Consider the following 15,831-nt stretch of genomic DNA (forward strand, 5'->3'; position numbering starts at 1 on the left):
TGGATAACAAATTAAATCTACTGGAAAAACAGAACACTTTTATAGCGGCGATACGAAAATATAGAATATAAAATTAAAAGTGTAGAGTTATAACAAAGATTTATTATACTAACATTCAGCTTTTAACCTGGGATTGGCTAATATTGAAAAATTTTGCGTATTGAACATAAAATCATTAAAAAAAAATTAGATTATCATTATCGATGATTAAAAATATAAGAACTATAGGTTTCCTTGATTCACATGACAATTTACACAATCACATGATTTATTGATTTACAAAAAAGAAGGACTGAACAACGTGGTCTTAACGCTTTTAGTATACACTTTCACTCTGTGAAAACAATTTTTTTTATACTGACAATACAGTTGCTCTATCATAAACTTACAAACTAAGAGGTTTAATTTAATGTGATTAAAACCTTATATATACAATTCGTACTTGATGTACTACGAATCCAGCGTAGTAAATAGTTACATACATGGGTATATATACGCATGCAAGAAAAGAAATAGACATTCAATCTTTCAAACTTTACGTTCTTAAATTGAATTATCGTGATCTTGCATCGGGCAAACATTGCAAATATAGGAGTCGTTTATAATCACACCAGGTGACGAGAAACCATAATGTTATATATATATATTTTAAGTTTTTAATACGAACATATCAAACATTTAATTCTACAATTTAAGTACAGTGATATACATATACTTGAATATATAAATATTAAAATTTAAGTTAAAAGTCGTTTTCCATTGCGTGATTAATATATCTGCTTTTCTTGTCCAATATAACAACGTGAATCGCTATTTGATAAACGCTATCACTATACTGATTAACTTTTGCGTTAAAATCAATTCAAGTACATTTTGCGCCGATTGTTTTTGTAAGTAGACTCGTAATTGAGTTTTTGTACGTTTGCTGCTTGAAGATTTCAATCAGACTCAATAAGAGTGTTTTCCGCGTGACACTGCCTTTGGAGAAAAAAAAAATAACTGAAATCACTGTAGACAACGGTCGCTCGAAGGGAAACGCTCTGATTGAACTATTGTAAAATTAAAAAACTTACCTAAAATCTCCTTAGAAGCTAGCTACATACTAGTGTATACTCGCGCATATAATACATATGGCTCAGTGCATACTACGATTAATATCTAATGGGCTCTTCGTAAGGTTCAATGAATCATAATCATAATTCGTCATCGCGCGTGGAGAACTCGACAGCGGCAGTAGCTTTGTTGTTGTTTTTTTTTTATCTTTTGTTCTAAGTTACATTTACGGAGTGATATATATATATATATATATATATATATATATATATATATATATATATATATATATATATAAAAGTACACATGTATTCTCCTCGACGCATCGAGAATTTTTTCCTGCTAAGCATGAAAATCGTAAATCGATTGTCATATAACGATGATTGCGTGATGCACGTGAAGCTGGTTGTAATGCAGAGGAGAGAAAGAGAGAGATAAAAACGTTTGATCGGCGTCGCACACGAACTAATATCTAATGTACAACATTCGATTATCCTTGTTGATCCGACGAGCCGAGTATGTGAAATGTGTAGGTGAGAAGCAGGCACAGGCGGGCAATTTCTTTTTTCCTTAAATTGTAATTCCTCGATTAAGGCTGCATTAATCATCCACTATATACAGCTCGAAGTGAACGGATCCTGCTTTTTCTCCTCTCTTTGATTTGTAGATTATATTTTTTGCCCAAGCTCTGCACTCGACGCTGATTATTATGTTTCCTGCGGGAAAGACGAGTTCGTTTAGTTGAAGTATATTCTGGTGGACAATAATTGTTATATTTGTTGCATCGACTCTGTTCAAATATTTTTGCGCAATTCATGAAAATTGTAATTACTCATAGGTCGCTTGAGATGAACAGCCACAACGGGACTGAGGTATCCCGGCGTGTTGACGAACGGATAGTAGAATCCGGGAAATCCTTGAGATCGTGGATAATACTCCAGCTCTCCGATGGTTTCGCGGTCGAGAGGATTCTCGCCTCGGCACGACACCCAGACAGTGTTGAGCTGGTACGTATGCATAAATTAACAATGTCGCACTAATTGTAGTTTTTTTTTTTTTGTTTTTTTCAAGTCGAACTTTATACTCGTACCTTTGATTTATCAACCGTTTTTATGTGATCCTTCAGGTCCTGTGGCATTTCGTCCGGCAGGTCGGACGAGTCATTGTAGTATTCCGGTATCCAGTCGTATATCTGCGAAGAAACAATCATCGTAAAACTGCAGCCCTATATTGCCCCTGCAATACGATCTCTCTACCCGATCAAGATAAATGGAGAGTCGCGAGTTCGCGTTATGAACAGCTGGCAGCGCGGAGGAAAAAAAATCGATCCTTGGCGCGCTTGACGCGATAATACGCGACGTCCCGAAATAGAGCATGAGCAAACTCACCCTGTTAAGCTTAATGAAGATGCAGGGCGAGGAGTTATTGAAGCCGTAGCTTTGCTCGGCTGAGCAAGGACCCCAGCTGTTAATGTCGACGGCGCATACTTTACCGGGCGCTGGAGGCCTGTCGTAGTCGCAGATCACCTGATTGCGCCCCGACTCCGGCAGTTTCGACTTGTTCAGATAGTCTGTGGATGTTGATGAAAAATTAATACGATGTAGCATAATGCATGGGTGGTCCAAGCAAAAGTTCGATGTATAATATGCTCACTTTCGAGGAACATGTCCAGTCGGTTCACCCATTCCTTTATCTGAGTGGCATTGTTCGAGCTGTAATAGATCAAGGACTTTTCTTCCGTTCGCTCCGAAATCGGTCGGAATCCCAGCCCTGTGCAAACGAGACGCGAGAACTATTATAGACACAGTTTTTTTCTTCCAACAGGTAAACCTCAATTGTGTGCGTAAACTAATGAAATTAGGTGTATCGATGCTCAAGCGGCTATTGAATAAACTAACAAATAAGTGGCTTTCAGTCACGCGAGAAAGAATTAAGCAGCTGCGACAACTGCTTTGGAATTATTATATAGGCGTGCGTACATCACACCAGCACCTGTTGCGCGTAGTTTCAGTGATTCCCAGACGCGATACTACTTGACTGCTAAAAAGCTTGTGAAAAGCAACGCGATGACGACTCACCAGGATTCGTTCCTATGAGGCTGCTGTCCAGGGTCCACTTCGGCCTGTTCTCGTCTATCGTCGCCATCAGTCCCATCATGCATATTGAGCAGAGCACAGCCAGAACACTGTAGAATAGTAAGTAGAATATGCCCACGATACCTGAAAGGTAATGCATTATTCATGAGTATACATGACTTATGATTATAATAATTAAATAATTATATGAATTTCTGTGTACGTATCGATTGTTATGCTGTCTTTTAAAAGTTATCCCTACTACAGTTACTTCTACTACAGCCGAATAATCGCGACAAATAAAATGTAAATTAGCGTATGCTTTACGCATTCTTCTTGTACTAAAATTGCTTTCACAAGTGCCAGTCGAAAAGATTCCAAGTCGAACATTTTCTTTGATATCCAACATACTTTGTTTCCTTGTACTAAATTTATTGAAAATTGTCTCGATTATAGTTATATATAAATGAACAAAGACAGCGCAATCAATCAGAGGCGGAAATTTTCGTACGAAATTTTCCGTCTGTCAACATATTATTATATTGCTATTGTTATCTTAAGCGGCGCAGTCTTAATATAATTAATTGCACATAAGCTTAAGTACACGCGTGCTTTACACAAAGCTAAAAGTAAAATCAATCATTATTATCGCGATAGGAATTAAGATAAATATAAGCGTTGTCTGCGCGTATCGCTATCGCAATGTAAGTATAAGCTCTATCCTATAGAGGAATCGCTTATATTCCTGAAAGGAATCCCGAGAAGAGGCCGTTTTTATATACTCGCGTACACGTACACGCGCCACGTGATATGACGAGCGCCTGTGCGTCTGAATTCGAACGGAAATATCCTCATGGCTGGCGTTGGCCCAGAGCCTCGGCTAAATATAAGTCTCCTTATTCGCAGTGTACGAAGCCGCTGTGAGGCGGCAGACGCGATCGGCCAGACCCCCGCGAGTCTGACCATGTTCGCTTTCAGCATTTATTCAAGGGCCGAGAACTGAATGATTTTTCTATAGTGCGGTTCGCTGAACTTTATTGCTATGATGATCAGTTTTGCGAACGATTTATAGAGGCTACGAATATAATACAGTCTGCTATTGTTTCGGCGTCGTGTGATTATGCAACGAGCTGCTTCTGTCGAGACTGATTTTCAAGGTTTTATTTGACGAAAAACGAAATCGATATCTTTTGTTCGTTGCATACTTGGGCGCGTGTACGGTAATCTTAAACGGCAGAATCGTATCAAGTTCGCTAAAGTGTTTTCGACTCATTCAAGCTTTGATAAGTTTACACACTGCTGCGTATAGAGCAGTAAACAAGTTATAAGGAAAAAATAATGAACTCGCGAAATAGTTCGATAAAAACTGAAATTGTATAATTTTCCTCCAAAGCTGCACATGAATAGATCTTAGAGAAAAATGATAAGAAACGTATAAGATAGCCTCACAATTAAAAAGCAATAATGAACACGTTTCGTTATAATCTATAATACAGCGATCAAGAAAACATCAAGTGGTTGCATTCTTATCGTGGCCTATTTTTCTATGTAATTACGTACACATTCGACTGACTAAAGAACACAGGAGAACTAAATGCTCGCATAAATAAAATTAAAAAAATCTTCACTTCATCAGTCCCCTGTATATCGAATATAGACGGGTTGATGAGTATCATTGGCGCGATTTCATCGCAAAGGTATTTTAAAGCTTATAATTATTTTTATAATTAGTGTTATTCCGATGGAAATATGCGGCCGACTGTGAAAGATGATCCATATCGCCGGTATCTTTATTGCCTGACTTATATATATTTACTGTAGCAGAGCGCGACATGATTATACGATTATCGTTGCGGAATTAATAATTTTCCATACACCTTTATTGTAGGCAACTCGGATTTGTGCTTGGATTTGTCGAATTTGTATAATCAGACCCCGATCGGCAAGAAATCGTTAAAAACGATCGTTCTCCGAATAGGGCATTAGAGGAACCAGCGTTTCAGTATTTTTCTTATCAAATTCATGTTTACACACACTGTATCTCTTTATAATAACCTGAATATCATAGCCATTGTTTCACTCTTCGCCTTATCGATCGGAAGTCAGTGATTTGACGATCGATAGGATTCTATATAAATTCTCCGCATATTGGAAAAATTTCCTTTTTAAAAGAACAAAATTCACCGATACACACCTGTACGTATTTACAAGAGCCAACACATTCTGCATAACACGACAGCAGCGGTAACTCACAACATCGATTTTCCTCGAATTTCCTCGCGACGCATTCTATGTCGAGTTGGATTATTGAAACTGTCAACTATTGCTCGCGCGAAACAAGAAAAATGTTGCTTCACTCGCTTATCGCCTGTATAGCCTTGTGCCTAATTACTCCGTTCCCCCGACAATTACCGTTCCTGCACGAATTTCACACGAATGTGTATACGCGCGAAAACGTAGTAGCTCAAGTGACGCACGTGAAATATAAAAAAGAATAAAGGAGATAACGAGAGATGAGGTAGCTTCAACATCGGAGGAAACCGAGACGAATTGACGCCGCGATGACGAGGACAGTTACGAGTCGCGCGAGACCGATTAGCAATGGAAAATAGGATAAAAAAATGTGCGATGCTATACTTAACAAGATTATAGTCGACGCATAGTAGGTGGATCAGCTGAGTGGATCATTATTAATATTATCGATTAAAAGCAAGCTCCTCTATCTCGCGCGCTTTTTTCAAGGCCATCTTAACTCGATGAATTCGACTCGCGAACGCGTGGAATTATGCTGATTGCGCGCGAGATCGTCAAATGTGCGCCGACTGCAGCAGGCAATGTACCTGCATCGAGCTTTTGCTATACTGAAAATCGGGTCCGATCGGATATCGTGCCGTTAATATCGCGTCCTTATATTTTAAATGGCTGTTGTTTCTCGAAACATCTTCGATTTTTAATGATCATAGATTATAGTCGATTATGAATTCTCGTGCTCTAGCTCTATACTGGAACCGGTTCGGTACGGTGTATACTCATACACGGCGTCTCGATGGATAAACACGAACGAACGTAGTAAAAATGTTGTATGCTCGAAGTTCGGCTCCAATACAACGTACAAAAACGATCAAAGTTACGCGCACGCGCATTATATAGGTAAAATCATTTGAAAACCTGACCAGTGAGTACATTGTTTTATTATATCGTTGAACAGAGATCTCCACGCGCGGAAGCAGATTCGGCGCATTGCCGAAGCGACAAAGAAAAGAGGGCCTCCGCACAGATTCGTTTTTACGCAACAGCGCACGTGCGCGCGTGACATCGAAATTCGAAAGTCTCTCCGTGAGCTTCGCTCGCGCACATGTCGATGAGCTCTCATGGTCTTTCTTTGTTTTGTTTTTTTATTTTCTTACATACCACGAGATCAACGACGCCTTCGCGGAGAATAAATCACGTGCGTATAGAGGTGTAAACTTTGTGTATGGAACTTACGTAATGGTTATTAAAATAATCACGTATTAACTATACTCCAGGCGTTAATCAATTACACATCAGTTGCAAGTCTCTAATAGAGCCTCGCGTTAGATAACTTTCAATTTTCCTCAACGTAAGCGCTAACCTGAAGATATAAGCCTCATCTGAAAACGCTTCTTATCAAACCGTGAATTTCTCGTCACGCATTTCGTACTTCAGTGTCAAAGCGCTCATATAAAAAGGGGTCAATTTTTTCAGACGAAAAATAAGTCTCGAAGGTTCCGCCTCGCAATACGGACGTTAGATATATACGCACATATCGCAAGGGCTTCTCTTTTTCTTTTTTCTATATAGGCTTGGAAGCGCACGAAATGTTGATTTTGTGCCGATCCATCTCCAGCCGGATTTTTCTGGTTTTAACCGTGCTTGTGTCGCTATATCTGAATTTTGGGCGTAGCTGTCTGCGTTCACTGAATAGTCTGTGTGTATCTTTCATTTCCTAATGAGACCTCGTGTGTGTTATAAAGGTGCGTATGCAAACAACGATAATAATAGCGGGTGCACTGATGCAGGGTATTCTGAAAATTGGGAAGCTAATTTTCTATGCTGTAGCAGTTGCACCTATGCTGAGTTAGTTTTTATATGTATCGACGGAATGATCGATTGCGTAAAGTGAGCTATGAGTGTGTCTACCGCGAACAGATAAAATATGAATTTATATTCGTTATGGCAAGAAAAACAAGGAGAAAGTATATGTTTGCTTAATATTGGATTTTCTAAATGCATCAATCCAAGTTGAGTGTTTCGTTGCAAAAAAACTTAACTCTTTGACGTGATATGTGTACATTGTTATATAAGCAAAGCTACACTCGTTACAATAACACGATTTTAACGGAATTCTTGAAAATTTCCTTTCAGCTGTTAGACATTCCCTCCTGTACAGAAATCAGAAGGCTTCTAGCGAATACAGCAGATAAAGCTAATCTCTCCACTATGCGATAGCCAAATAACACGTTTACCAGCAGAATCGTGCAGCGTCAGTGGAACCCACCGACACAGACGAGCCGAATACACATATATAAACATTGTGAAGGTAATATTATATGGTACAGTTCCGAAAGTACCGGCAGCTTTAGACTCAAGATTTTGGACCAGTCGCGGATATTCGCGAGCTTTTTGGCCAGCTTCACCAGGAAGTGATGGCTAGGACTGGTAGAGAAAGACGATTCGGTCGTATTTTTAGAGCGGAAAAATACGTTTCAAATTTTAACGAACAATCTTGGGATCTTCACCTCGGCGATGCGGCGATATTTGCATCTTAGGATAAACGAAAAAAATTCATTAAAGTCCGCGAAGCTCATAAATATATACATTAGTCTTTCTTTAATTATGTATATTTTTAGTAGCAGACTTTCAATTGAGAAAAAAATCCCACGCATTTTTAAAATCCAAACTAAATGTCGCATGACGTTAAAAAGCTCGCGGTTAGGCCCGCGATCGACGTGGAAGCGCATATAAATAGAGAGCGCGCAGGAGGGAAAAATCGCGCGAGTATGTGCGGGAAAAGCGCGCGCTTATATTTTCACGGTCGCGATTCGCGTCGCGTCGATGACATTGGTAAAGCCCTCTCTCGAGCGACGACTGCGTCTGCACGTCAGTATATTAGAATGAAGTAACTATCAATAGTCGTATCTCCCTCGGCTTTCGAAATTCTTCTTCGCGCAGCTGTAGATCGAGGCTTATTTATACAATACATGCGCTGTGTATACATGCGATACCGATAAGAGCCGAGCGCGAGGCCGCAGAGAGCAGAAAAATCGAAAGCCCGGCGCGCGTGACGCTACATAAGTGAAAAGTCAAAGCTCCGCAGTAGGTCTGTTTTGAAAATTACATAATTCGCCGCGATCGGGCCATCGCGGCTATTTCGTCTTTCACCCGCCGAGGACGCGCGCCTCATTGGGGGGGGGGGGGGGGGGGGGGGGGCGGTGGGGGCTACCGCGTGAGTGCAGACGAAGGCGAGGCCTTGGAGGAAAAAATAAGGGAAAATAAAAAGAACCGGCAAACTAACCCCATCGCTTCTTGGTGTGTCCGAAGATCGTGCCGTCGGCGGGGTTGTAGAGGCTGTCCTTGAAGATCTGCCACTTGGTCCTGGTGTCGGGCTCCCTGAGGTAGTCCTGGAACTGGTAGAGCCCGTTGCCGGTCTTGCTCGCCCTGACACTCATCCTGCTGCACTATTTACTTGTATACTCTCTCTCTCTCTCTCACAGCCGCACTTCTCTCTAGTTGCGTATGAACCGCGCACCAGGCAGTCGGCGCACACTCGGCTGTCGGGGAGAAGAAGCGTGTCGTGTGTTACGGACGGCCGCGAAGTATCGTCGGCGAATGCCGAGCGCGCACTACAGACCACTACTCCGTTAACCGTTTCGGTTTCCTCGGCTTGTCTGTCGCGCGAGCGACGCCGCCGGCCGCCGCGGCTGAGTCCGCAAGTCCTCGTGCGCTCGCTATCTCTGCGTTGTCTGTGTCACGTGTGGCTATACGTGCGCGTATGCATGTATAGGTGTACGCGCGCAGTCTCGCGAGTCGCGCCAGCGCTCCGGCGGCAGCCCGCGCGCACAAAAAACGAAAGAGCGGAGAGCGCCGAGCGGCGACGTTGCCGCGATCGGCAACGTTTCTCGCGGATATGTACCAACGCCTATGTACTCGTGTCGCGATGTGGAGATGCATATAGGTCCGTAGGTGTCTGTGCTTGCACTGCCTCGATGCGATTACTTATACGAAGTGTAGCATTATTCTTATATCGGCTGGATATCTTGCGAGCCGACTCTTGCTGGGCGAGAGGGAGCGAAGATGCACCGCGCGAGAGGTTTCGCGATGCACAACCGGTTTTACGCCGATTTTTTGGTTTTCCTGGACTGCCGGTGGCTGTATGCTGCTCAAATTCTGGCGTGTTTCAATCGCACGGGATATTTTTTTCTTGCCTTTTTCAATGCGGTATGGTGATAAGGTAAAGTCGTAAAGTCGTGTCGAAAGAATATAATGAGCGGAGGAAGGCTTATCAAATTTTCTGAATACACATTGCTTCGCGCGATGCCATTGTAAAGGAGAGGGACAATCTGAATGCTGGGACGTTCACCTTTATAACCTAAGAGTTGAATAAACAGTAATCACTGCCTCTTTTTTATAGCACTTGGGAATCGAGTTTGTTATCGATAAATTCCGCCGCACATCGCTGTATTATTTTTCTTATCTAAAACCATGCACGACACACACGGAAGAAAATGATTCAGACGTGCACCGGCGCCTCAGTGTCTGATACAGACATATCATGGCAACACTGCTCGTGCTTTTCACTTTTTCTTTTCGAATCTTTGAGTATAACAGTATTATTACGGCGAGTTTGCAATATCTGATGCAAATCGTGAACAAATTTCAATACTGCATAAAAAGAATATTTCAACGAGTTATCAGTTATGCCGAGACTCGAACGTTGATTATTCTCCACTTAGCAGAGCGAAATTAGCCTGGGATTTTCCCTCGCCGACGTCCTGGCGAACACACCCTATATGTACAATTAGGTATACCTGTTTGCTCTCACTCTCCGCCTGTTCGAATCCACGCGAGTGATGTATCTATATACACATTATCTGCTCGTACGCGCACACAGCAAGGCCTCCGCGGATCGTATCAGCTGCTATTGACGTCAGCGTAGTGTGTGCGATAGGCGCTGGCGGTATAAAAGAAAAGCCCCCGTGTGTTCGCGCAGATAGTGTGAATTGTATGTATATATATATACCCGATCTCGAGGAAACTTTGAACTTTAATCTGCGCGATTTGATTATAAGCTTGCAGTGAAGCATTTGGATGCCGATTGGGGATGAAGTGTGTCGATTTTTATGATATTCGATCTAATGTATAGATGCAATGTACATCGCAGATTTTAATAAATCAAAGTGTCAATAACTGCAGCGTCTCTGGCTCTCTACAAGTGATGTTTATATTCTTAGCTTTACAATTATAGGATGTAAACACAGCAATATTTTGGTGCGCGTATATATTATAAGAAAAAAAGATGAGCCCGCATCAGTGGCGGCAATATAGGCCTCAGCGTGTCCTTTGCATATCATTCACTATAAATTTTTTTTTATGCTAGATCTAAGAATTTTTACCTCGGCATCCACTTCTATCCGGATCATGCCGGGCAATGGCCGTTAGATATATCAGGCAACTGAACACGAGTAGATAACTCGCTTTTTGCGGTAACTGCTGAGAAGAGAATTTTCGCTTAGATAACTTTCTTGCCGTCCAAGCGGCGATACGCGGTTCCAATCTATTTGCTTCTCAATTATTATCTCTCTATTATGACACATATCGGAGGATCAATGCTATCGCAAAAACCTGTGCTTTTCCAGTTTAGCGATCGCTCAATTTACATTAGCTCGGTCTTGGAAGCTCGTTAATAATTCTCGAAATCGCACTCGCCAAGTACAAACTGCATAAATCTCAGCCGATGAGAATTAATATTTCCGAGTATAATCTGCAAGCTTATTCCAGAAAGCATTGAAAGCACCTACTGACAGCTGATGGCGATCAAGTTATGCAATAAGATATCCTAATACAATATAAAAATTAAGTAAGCCGTGCGCGCATTCAAAAATACATCTACAGCAAAGAAACGACGATCCAACTGCGGGCACTAGAGTCCGCGACTAAGTATACGGGTAAAAATACTTTCCCCATACCCATTGAAATCCTTGAAAAGCTAAAGCGTGAGGCAGCGCCGGTCCGTTTGTGTATCAGCGGCAGAGCATTGTGCAACGTCTAGCGTTTGCGCAATGCGATATGCTGTTTTACCTTGGCTCGATGTAAAATATCATCGGAGAGGATGGATCGCCGAAACGGAAAAATACCTACTCTATTTCCAGACGATCCGTTTACGATATACTATAATAACAGCGCAGGAAAGTGTAACATTTCATTTCAAACTTCAAAAATCGCTCTTCTTACTATCCGCCGCTCGTGGATCCTTGACCAGTAAGCGGAAATTCAAATTATAACGATTCTCGTTATCTATATTGCGAGCCCAAGTCTTGCATTCGATGCTCACGAGCCGATTGACTGTAACGGAGATAAAGGCGATTAACATTCTTCGGGCTTGCAGACTGTCTTCCACTCGCCGGAATCAAGTGATTAGGAAAAAGTTCTTTACAGTCGCGCATCCGCGTGAGACACGAGCGTGTGTGTATCAGCATAACGAATGATTCACTTTTAGTCGTTCTTAGTAAATATAGTAAATTGATCGATGCAAACCGTTTCCATAATAAAATTTTGATTCGGACCCGCGTTCACGCCGGAAATGCCAAAATTAGCAGCTGACTAACAGCGAAAACAGACTGATATTTGCAAGACCTTCTGAATCTGAACCATATATAGATATATACTCAATGTTACACGTTGCGTCTTCAAAATTGCAGCAAACCTGTCAAGTTCTTGAAACGCAGGGCGACAATCGGCGCCAGGTAATCGGGCTGACCGGCGAACGGGAAAAACTGCACGGGAAAACCTGGCCTGGGCAGGTACTCGATCTCGCCCACGTTTTGCCGGTCCTCCTCGCTCTTACCCTCGCACGAGAGCCACACGTGGAACTAAAGGTCGTGTGCAGACACGCGGATGTAACAATTTCTTGTCCACGAAATTACGAATTATACAATCAAGGGTGTCGACCTGACAGCTCGATGTGCGGTCAAGTGTAGATGGGCAGTCGCGAATGAACGATGTGTCTTAATCAGCGAGTTATATCGACGCGTATTACTTAATTGAGTTGCGCCCGCTGTGCGCCGAAGTCGCGAATGCAATGTGTTCGTTGTGAGATTTTTATTGAGGGATGACAGTTATATAGTGATGATCGATTTGGAACCCAGTTATATAGCGATTTGCTCGTGCTTCAGTGAAGCGCTCTCGGACAAAGTTTTTCTTCGTGTCGACGATTAGCGCACTTAAATGAACCGCGGAAAAAAATTATGCAACCGCTACGCTCGCGTATGTATAAATGTTGTAAAAATGTTTGTACTTGACAAACGCTAAATGAGCAAACCGAAACGTTATTATATTCATGGAGCGGAAATTTAGAAAAATTCTCACGGCGAAACGCGATACTAATTTGGAGTTAGCCCGGTATTAGCCGGCGCAACGTGTATAGCTATTGAAAATTTAAAATAAACTATTGTTGCTTTCATTTCCAGGAAATAAATTACTTGTTCGGATTTCCTGATGACCGTCTGCAGCCATGTGGGCATATCGTCGGGCAGCATCGAAGCCTGACTATAGAAGATCGGCAGCCATCCAAATCTCTGCAGCAATAAAAAGGTTATCAATGTAGAGGCGGTGAGGCATAATTTTAGAATCGCCGGGAGAAGCTAAATCGGCACTTTATTGAACATGACGTAAGCGCAGGGCTGAGGCGATGAAGTGTATCCGTAAGGAGCCTGCGAACATTTGCCAAGTTCTCGGATATCATAGAAGCACGATGTTTTCGCGTCTTCGCGTAAGACCCTGTCGTTGCACTTCGGATCGAACTTTGATCTGTCCACTTGGTAGCCTGAAAATGCCTTTTTCTAATGCAATGTTTTCCACGTATCAACAATGTTGTTGTAAAATCATCGATCCCTACCTGCTAGAGTGTCTTTGATCGTATCCACGTACTCGTCGACACGACCCATTTCGTGAGATTCGTCGATCAGGATCATGGGGGGCTTTGAGTTCGGTACGAACGGCTTCAAGACGATTCCTTTGTTTTGAATTAACGATGATTCATTACCCACGATTCTCGATTATTCATTATTAAAACTGTTTATATTTACAATTACAAATCTCGAGTACCTGGTCCATGAAGGTTCGTCATGCGGAACATCGTTCTGGGATTCGGTTCCAACCAGGCTCTCGTTGCTACTCTGTTGTACTGGAACAATGGCTTCTCGTAGGCCGTTACGTACTTGTAAGTCATCCACATTTGCAGTGCGAAAATCGAAAAAAGTACTCCGTAGAAGCAGAGGTAAAACAGTCCAACGCTGCCTGTGAACAGAAGAAAAGAGTGTGTAAATTATTGCTTTAGAGTTTTATCGTGATACATCGAAGGATGTTTACCCCATTCCTGAGCTGTTCTGTCGAGAAAAGCTCTTCTTTCGGGATGCCAAAGAAATCGTTTGAAGTTGTTGATAGCGCCCAAATCCGGCTGAGGCTTTCTCTGCCTGTAGTACTCTTCGTCGTGCTTGATCATCGTCAATAAAACCAACTTATTTGTTGGGCTTAACCTAAGGCCGACTGTTTGCCGAATTACTAACCGTAATGTCAAGCAAACGCGTGTATATTCAGTGAACGAGCTTTCATGACTATCTTCATGGCAAAATTATATTTTCAAATTATTTATGATGATGATGATGATGATGATGTTGATGACTATATTTCTCTTTTTAATGCGTATGCGTATCCTACTTTAAAAACATCATGGTAACAAACTTCAAAAAGTGAAAATTGGGAAAATACTATAAAAAAGGAATTTATTTTGTTATATTATTGAATCTCAATTTTAAGCTTCCTTCTGTGTGTACATACCGAACGTTTTTTCAAAAACACTGCTATTTGGCCTGCTGTTTCGGCCGCTCACGCTATAACTTATCTTCCGTCGATAATAAAATTAGATACTTTTTTTATTGTTAGATTCCGCCACTGACAGCGAAGAAGTGACAGTTTTCATAGATAAATAATATGTAAATAATAATTTTATAATTCCAAGAATTATACTAAGAGTAAACAAAATTTCAATAAAATTAATCACCCCAATCATAATGCCTTATGAAAAACTCTACAATATCGACTTGTTTATCGTAAAAAGCATGTACTTTTACAATAACTTAAGAATTTACCATAGCGTAAAGAGATCCATTGTTTATTATTTGTTATATGATGATGCGGTAGATCGAGTTTACTTTAATTTATTTAATAAAATTTGAATGCAAATGTATTATCTTCTGTAGATAATAAAACCTACGAGATTGGCTTTTTGAACGCTAGATATCGCCACCGACAAGAATTACAGTTATTGTTTGTTAAATTTATTTTGACTCTTTTAAATTGAACAACCCATAACTAAACCTCTTATTCATTCATTTACGATTGCCAAACACTTATTGCAACAATTTCTAGCAAAAAAAAATAAATAAATAAATAAAAAATTTAATAATGCAGTATAACAATCATGTTTAACATATTAAATATATTCTCTGTAAAAAAGTTGACGAATGCATATGCGAACATTTCTTTCGCAAGCGCAAGACACTGCGTTAGAAAAAAAACACGCCCCCTCCCAATCCCTCTCGCTGTACACTCCATGTAGGTATGTTGCCTGATGGCTCTTCGCCGATCGCTGCGTTGATGTAGGTTATCCAGCACATTACTAATATAGCTCCGATTCTCACACAGACGCTCATTAAGGCGCACGTCTAACTCTGCACTTGCACATATTACTCCCTTTAATTTGCGCGCCTACACGCTGCCGGTCGTTGTACTTGGCGAATCATATACCCAAATACACGCGCTGATGTACTTACGGATATTGTTGCGAATCCGCGATGATTCTCAGGCTCTGCGCGAGAGCGCTGATGCTCGGCATTTTTGCGCAGATCAACACAGCTGATGTGCGCTCCGCGCTCCAGTATCGTAACAAGCTATTTCTATAAATGGTTGTGTTTTGCTTTTTAGGTAAACGCGAATTCGCAGAACGCGTTTGTTTTTTTTCCAAATTGAAATTTCTGCACTTAAAATAAAAAAATTATTATGCTTTGTCTAATTTATCAGTCATACTTTGAACGAATATTATTTAATTTTTTTAATCTATCTAAGTATGTACCAACGATTCTAACATTCGTCTTTATTTTTGTTCATTTGTCAACCGTATCTCATCTGCGTATTACTCAGAATGTAGGTACGTAGCGCCATCAGGCTCTTCAATTTTTATCGATCGACCAATACTAAATTAATTGATCATTCAATCCATTAAACGGATAACGAGATGAAATAATCGGATTTTTACCGAAAGAGATAACGAAAAAATTGGCGCGATTCATTATCGCACTCTTGTAAATGAAAGAAGCGCATCTGCATCTTCGCAGATCGATAAACTTAACTTCGATACCTTAACGCGGCGATCAGCGCTTACAAAACAACATCCCATAATGACTAA

At 41.1% G+C, this 15,831-nt stretch overlaps 2 protein-coding genes across 6 annotated transcripts; both read right to left on the reverse strand.

Annotated features, from left to right (window-relative positions):
• Positions 1-250: 250 nt before the first annotated feature.
• Positions 251-8,998, reverse strand: LOC100120601 (sodium/potassium-transporting ATPase subunit beta-2). 2 transcript variants are annotated; one of them, XR_004344552.1, is made up of 8 exons: positions 8,665-8,998; positions 3,132-3,272; positions 2,707-2,823; positions 2,442-2,623; positions 2,144-2,245; positions 1,886-2,057; positions 1,074-1,769; positions 251-978 (listed from the first exon to the last, which is right to left on the reverse strand). XR_004344552.1 is itself a non-coding variant. In XM_001604174.6 (7 exons), exons 1-7 carry the CDS (start codon positions 8,816-8,818, stop codon positions 1,654-1,656), a joined length of 984 nt encoding a protein of 327 aa, XP_001604224.1. In that variant the 5' UTR covers positions 8,819-8,998; the 3' UTR covers positions 251-1,653. The 2 variants fall into 2 exon arrangements, 1 of the variants encoding a protein (XP_001604224.1); XM_001604174.6 differs by having other exon boundaries at positions 251-1,769.
• A 2,511-nt stretch (positions 8,999-11,509) lies between these two features.
• On the reverse strand, positions 11,510-15,402 carry LOC100120624 (sodium/potassium-transporting ATPase subunit beta-1-like). Of its 4 annotated transcripts, none has more exons than XM_031924450.2 (8): positions 15,200-15,402; positions 13,737-13,985; positions 13,473-13,664; positions 13,264-13,380; positions 13,022-13,191; positions 12,848-12,943; positions 12,073-12,238; positions 11,510-11,711 (listed from the first exon to the last, which is right to left on the reverse strand). In XM_031924450.2, the coding sequence occupies exons 2-8, from the start codon at positions 13,867-13,869 to the stop codon at positions 11,581-11,583; spliced, it is 1,005 nt and encodes a 334-aa protein (XP_031780310.1). In that variant the 5' UTR covers positions 13,870-13,985; positions 15,200-15,402; the 3' UTR covers positions 11,510-11,580. The 4 variants fall into 4 exon arrangements, with proteins under 4 accessions (XP_031780310.1, XP_031780309.1, XP_032452349.1 ...); XM_031924449.2 differs by lacking the exon at positions 15,200-15,402 and adding an exon at positions 14,205-14,807 and having other exon boundaries at positions 13,737-14,134; XM_032596458.1 differs by having other exon boundaries at positions 11,512-11,711; positions 13,737-15,229.
• Positions 15,403-15,831: the final 429 nt, after the last annotated feature.

This window comes from Nasonia vitripennis, chromosome 2 (genome assembly GCF_009193385.2).
Source record: "Nasonia vitripennis strain AsymCx chromosome 2, Nvit_psr_1.1, whole genome shotgun sequence".
In the NCBI taxonomy this organism is placed as follows: domain Eukaryota; kingdom Metazoa; phylum Arthropoda; class Insecta; order Hymenoptera; family Pteromalidae; genus Nasonia; species Nasonia vitripennis.

Excerpts from the sequence above, each read along its gene's own strand:
- LOC100120624 (XM_031924450.2), bottom strand. The coding sequence starts at position 13,869 with ATGATCAAGCACGACGAAGAGTACTACAGGCAGAGAAAGCCTCAGCCG. Across the intron at positions 13,665-13,736 it reads CAGAACAGCTCAGGAATGGG|GCAGCGTTGGACTGTTTTAC; the intron begins GTAAACATCCTT and ends TTCTGTTCACAG. Across the intron at positions 12,239-12,847 it reads TCATCAGGAAATCCGAACAA|TTCCACGTGTGGCTCTCGTG; the intron begins GTAATTTATTTC and ends CACGACCTTTAG.
- LOC100120601 (XM_001604174.6), bottom strand. The coding sequence starts at position 8,818 with ATGAGTGTCAGGGCGAGCAAGACCGGCAACGGGCTCTACCAGTTCCAG. Across the intron at positions 2,246-2,441 it reads TCTTCATTAAGCTTAACAGG|ATATACGACTGGATACCGGA; the intron begins GTGAGTTTGCTC and ends GTTTCTTCGCAG. Across the intron at positions 2,058-2,143 it reads AAACGGTTGATAAATCAAAG|CTCAACACTGTCTGGGTGTC; the intron begins GTACGAGTATAA and ends CATACGTACCAG.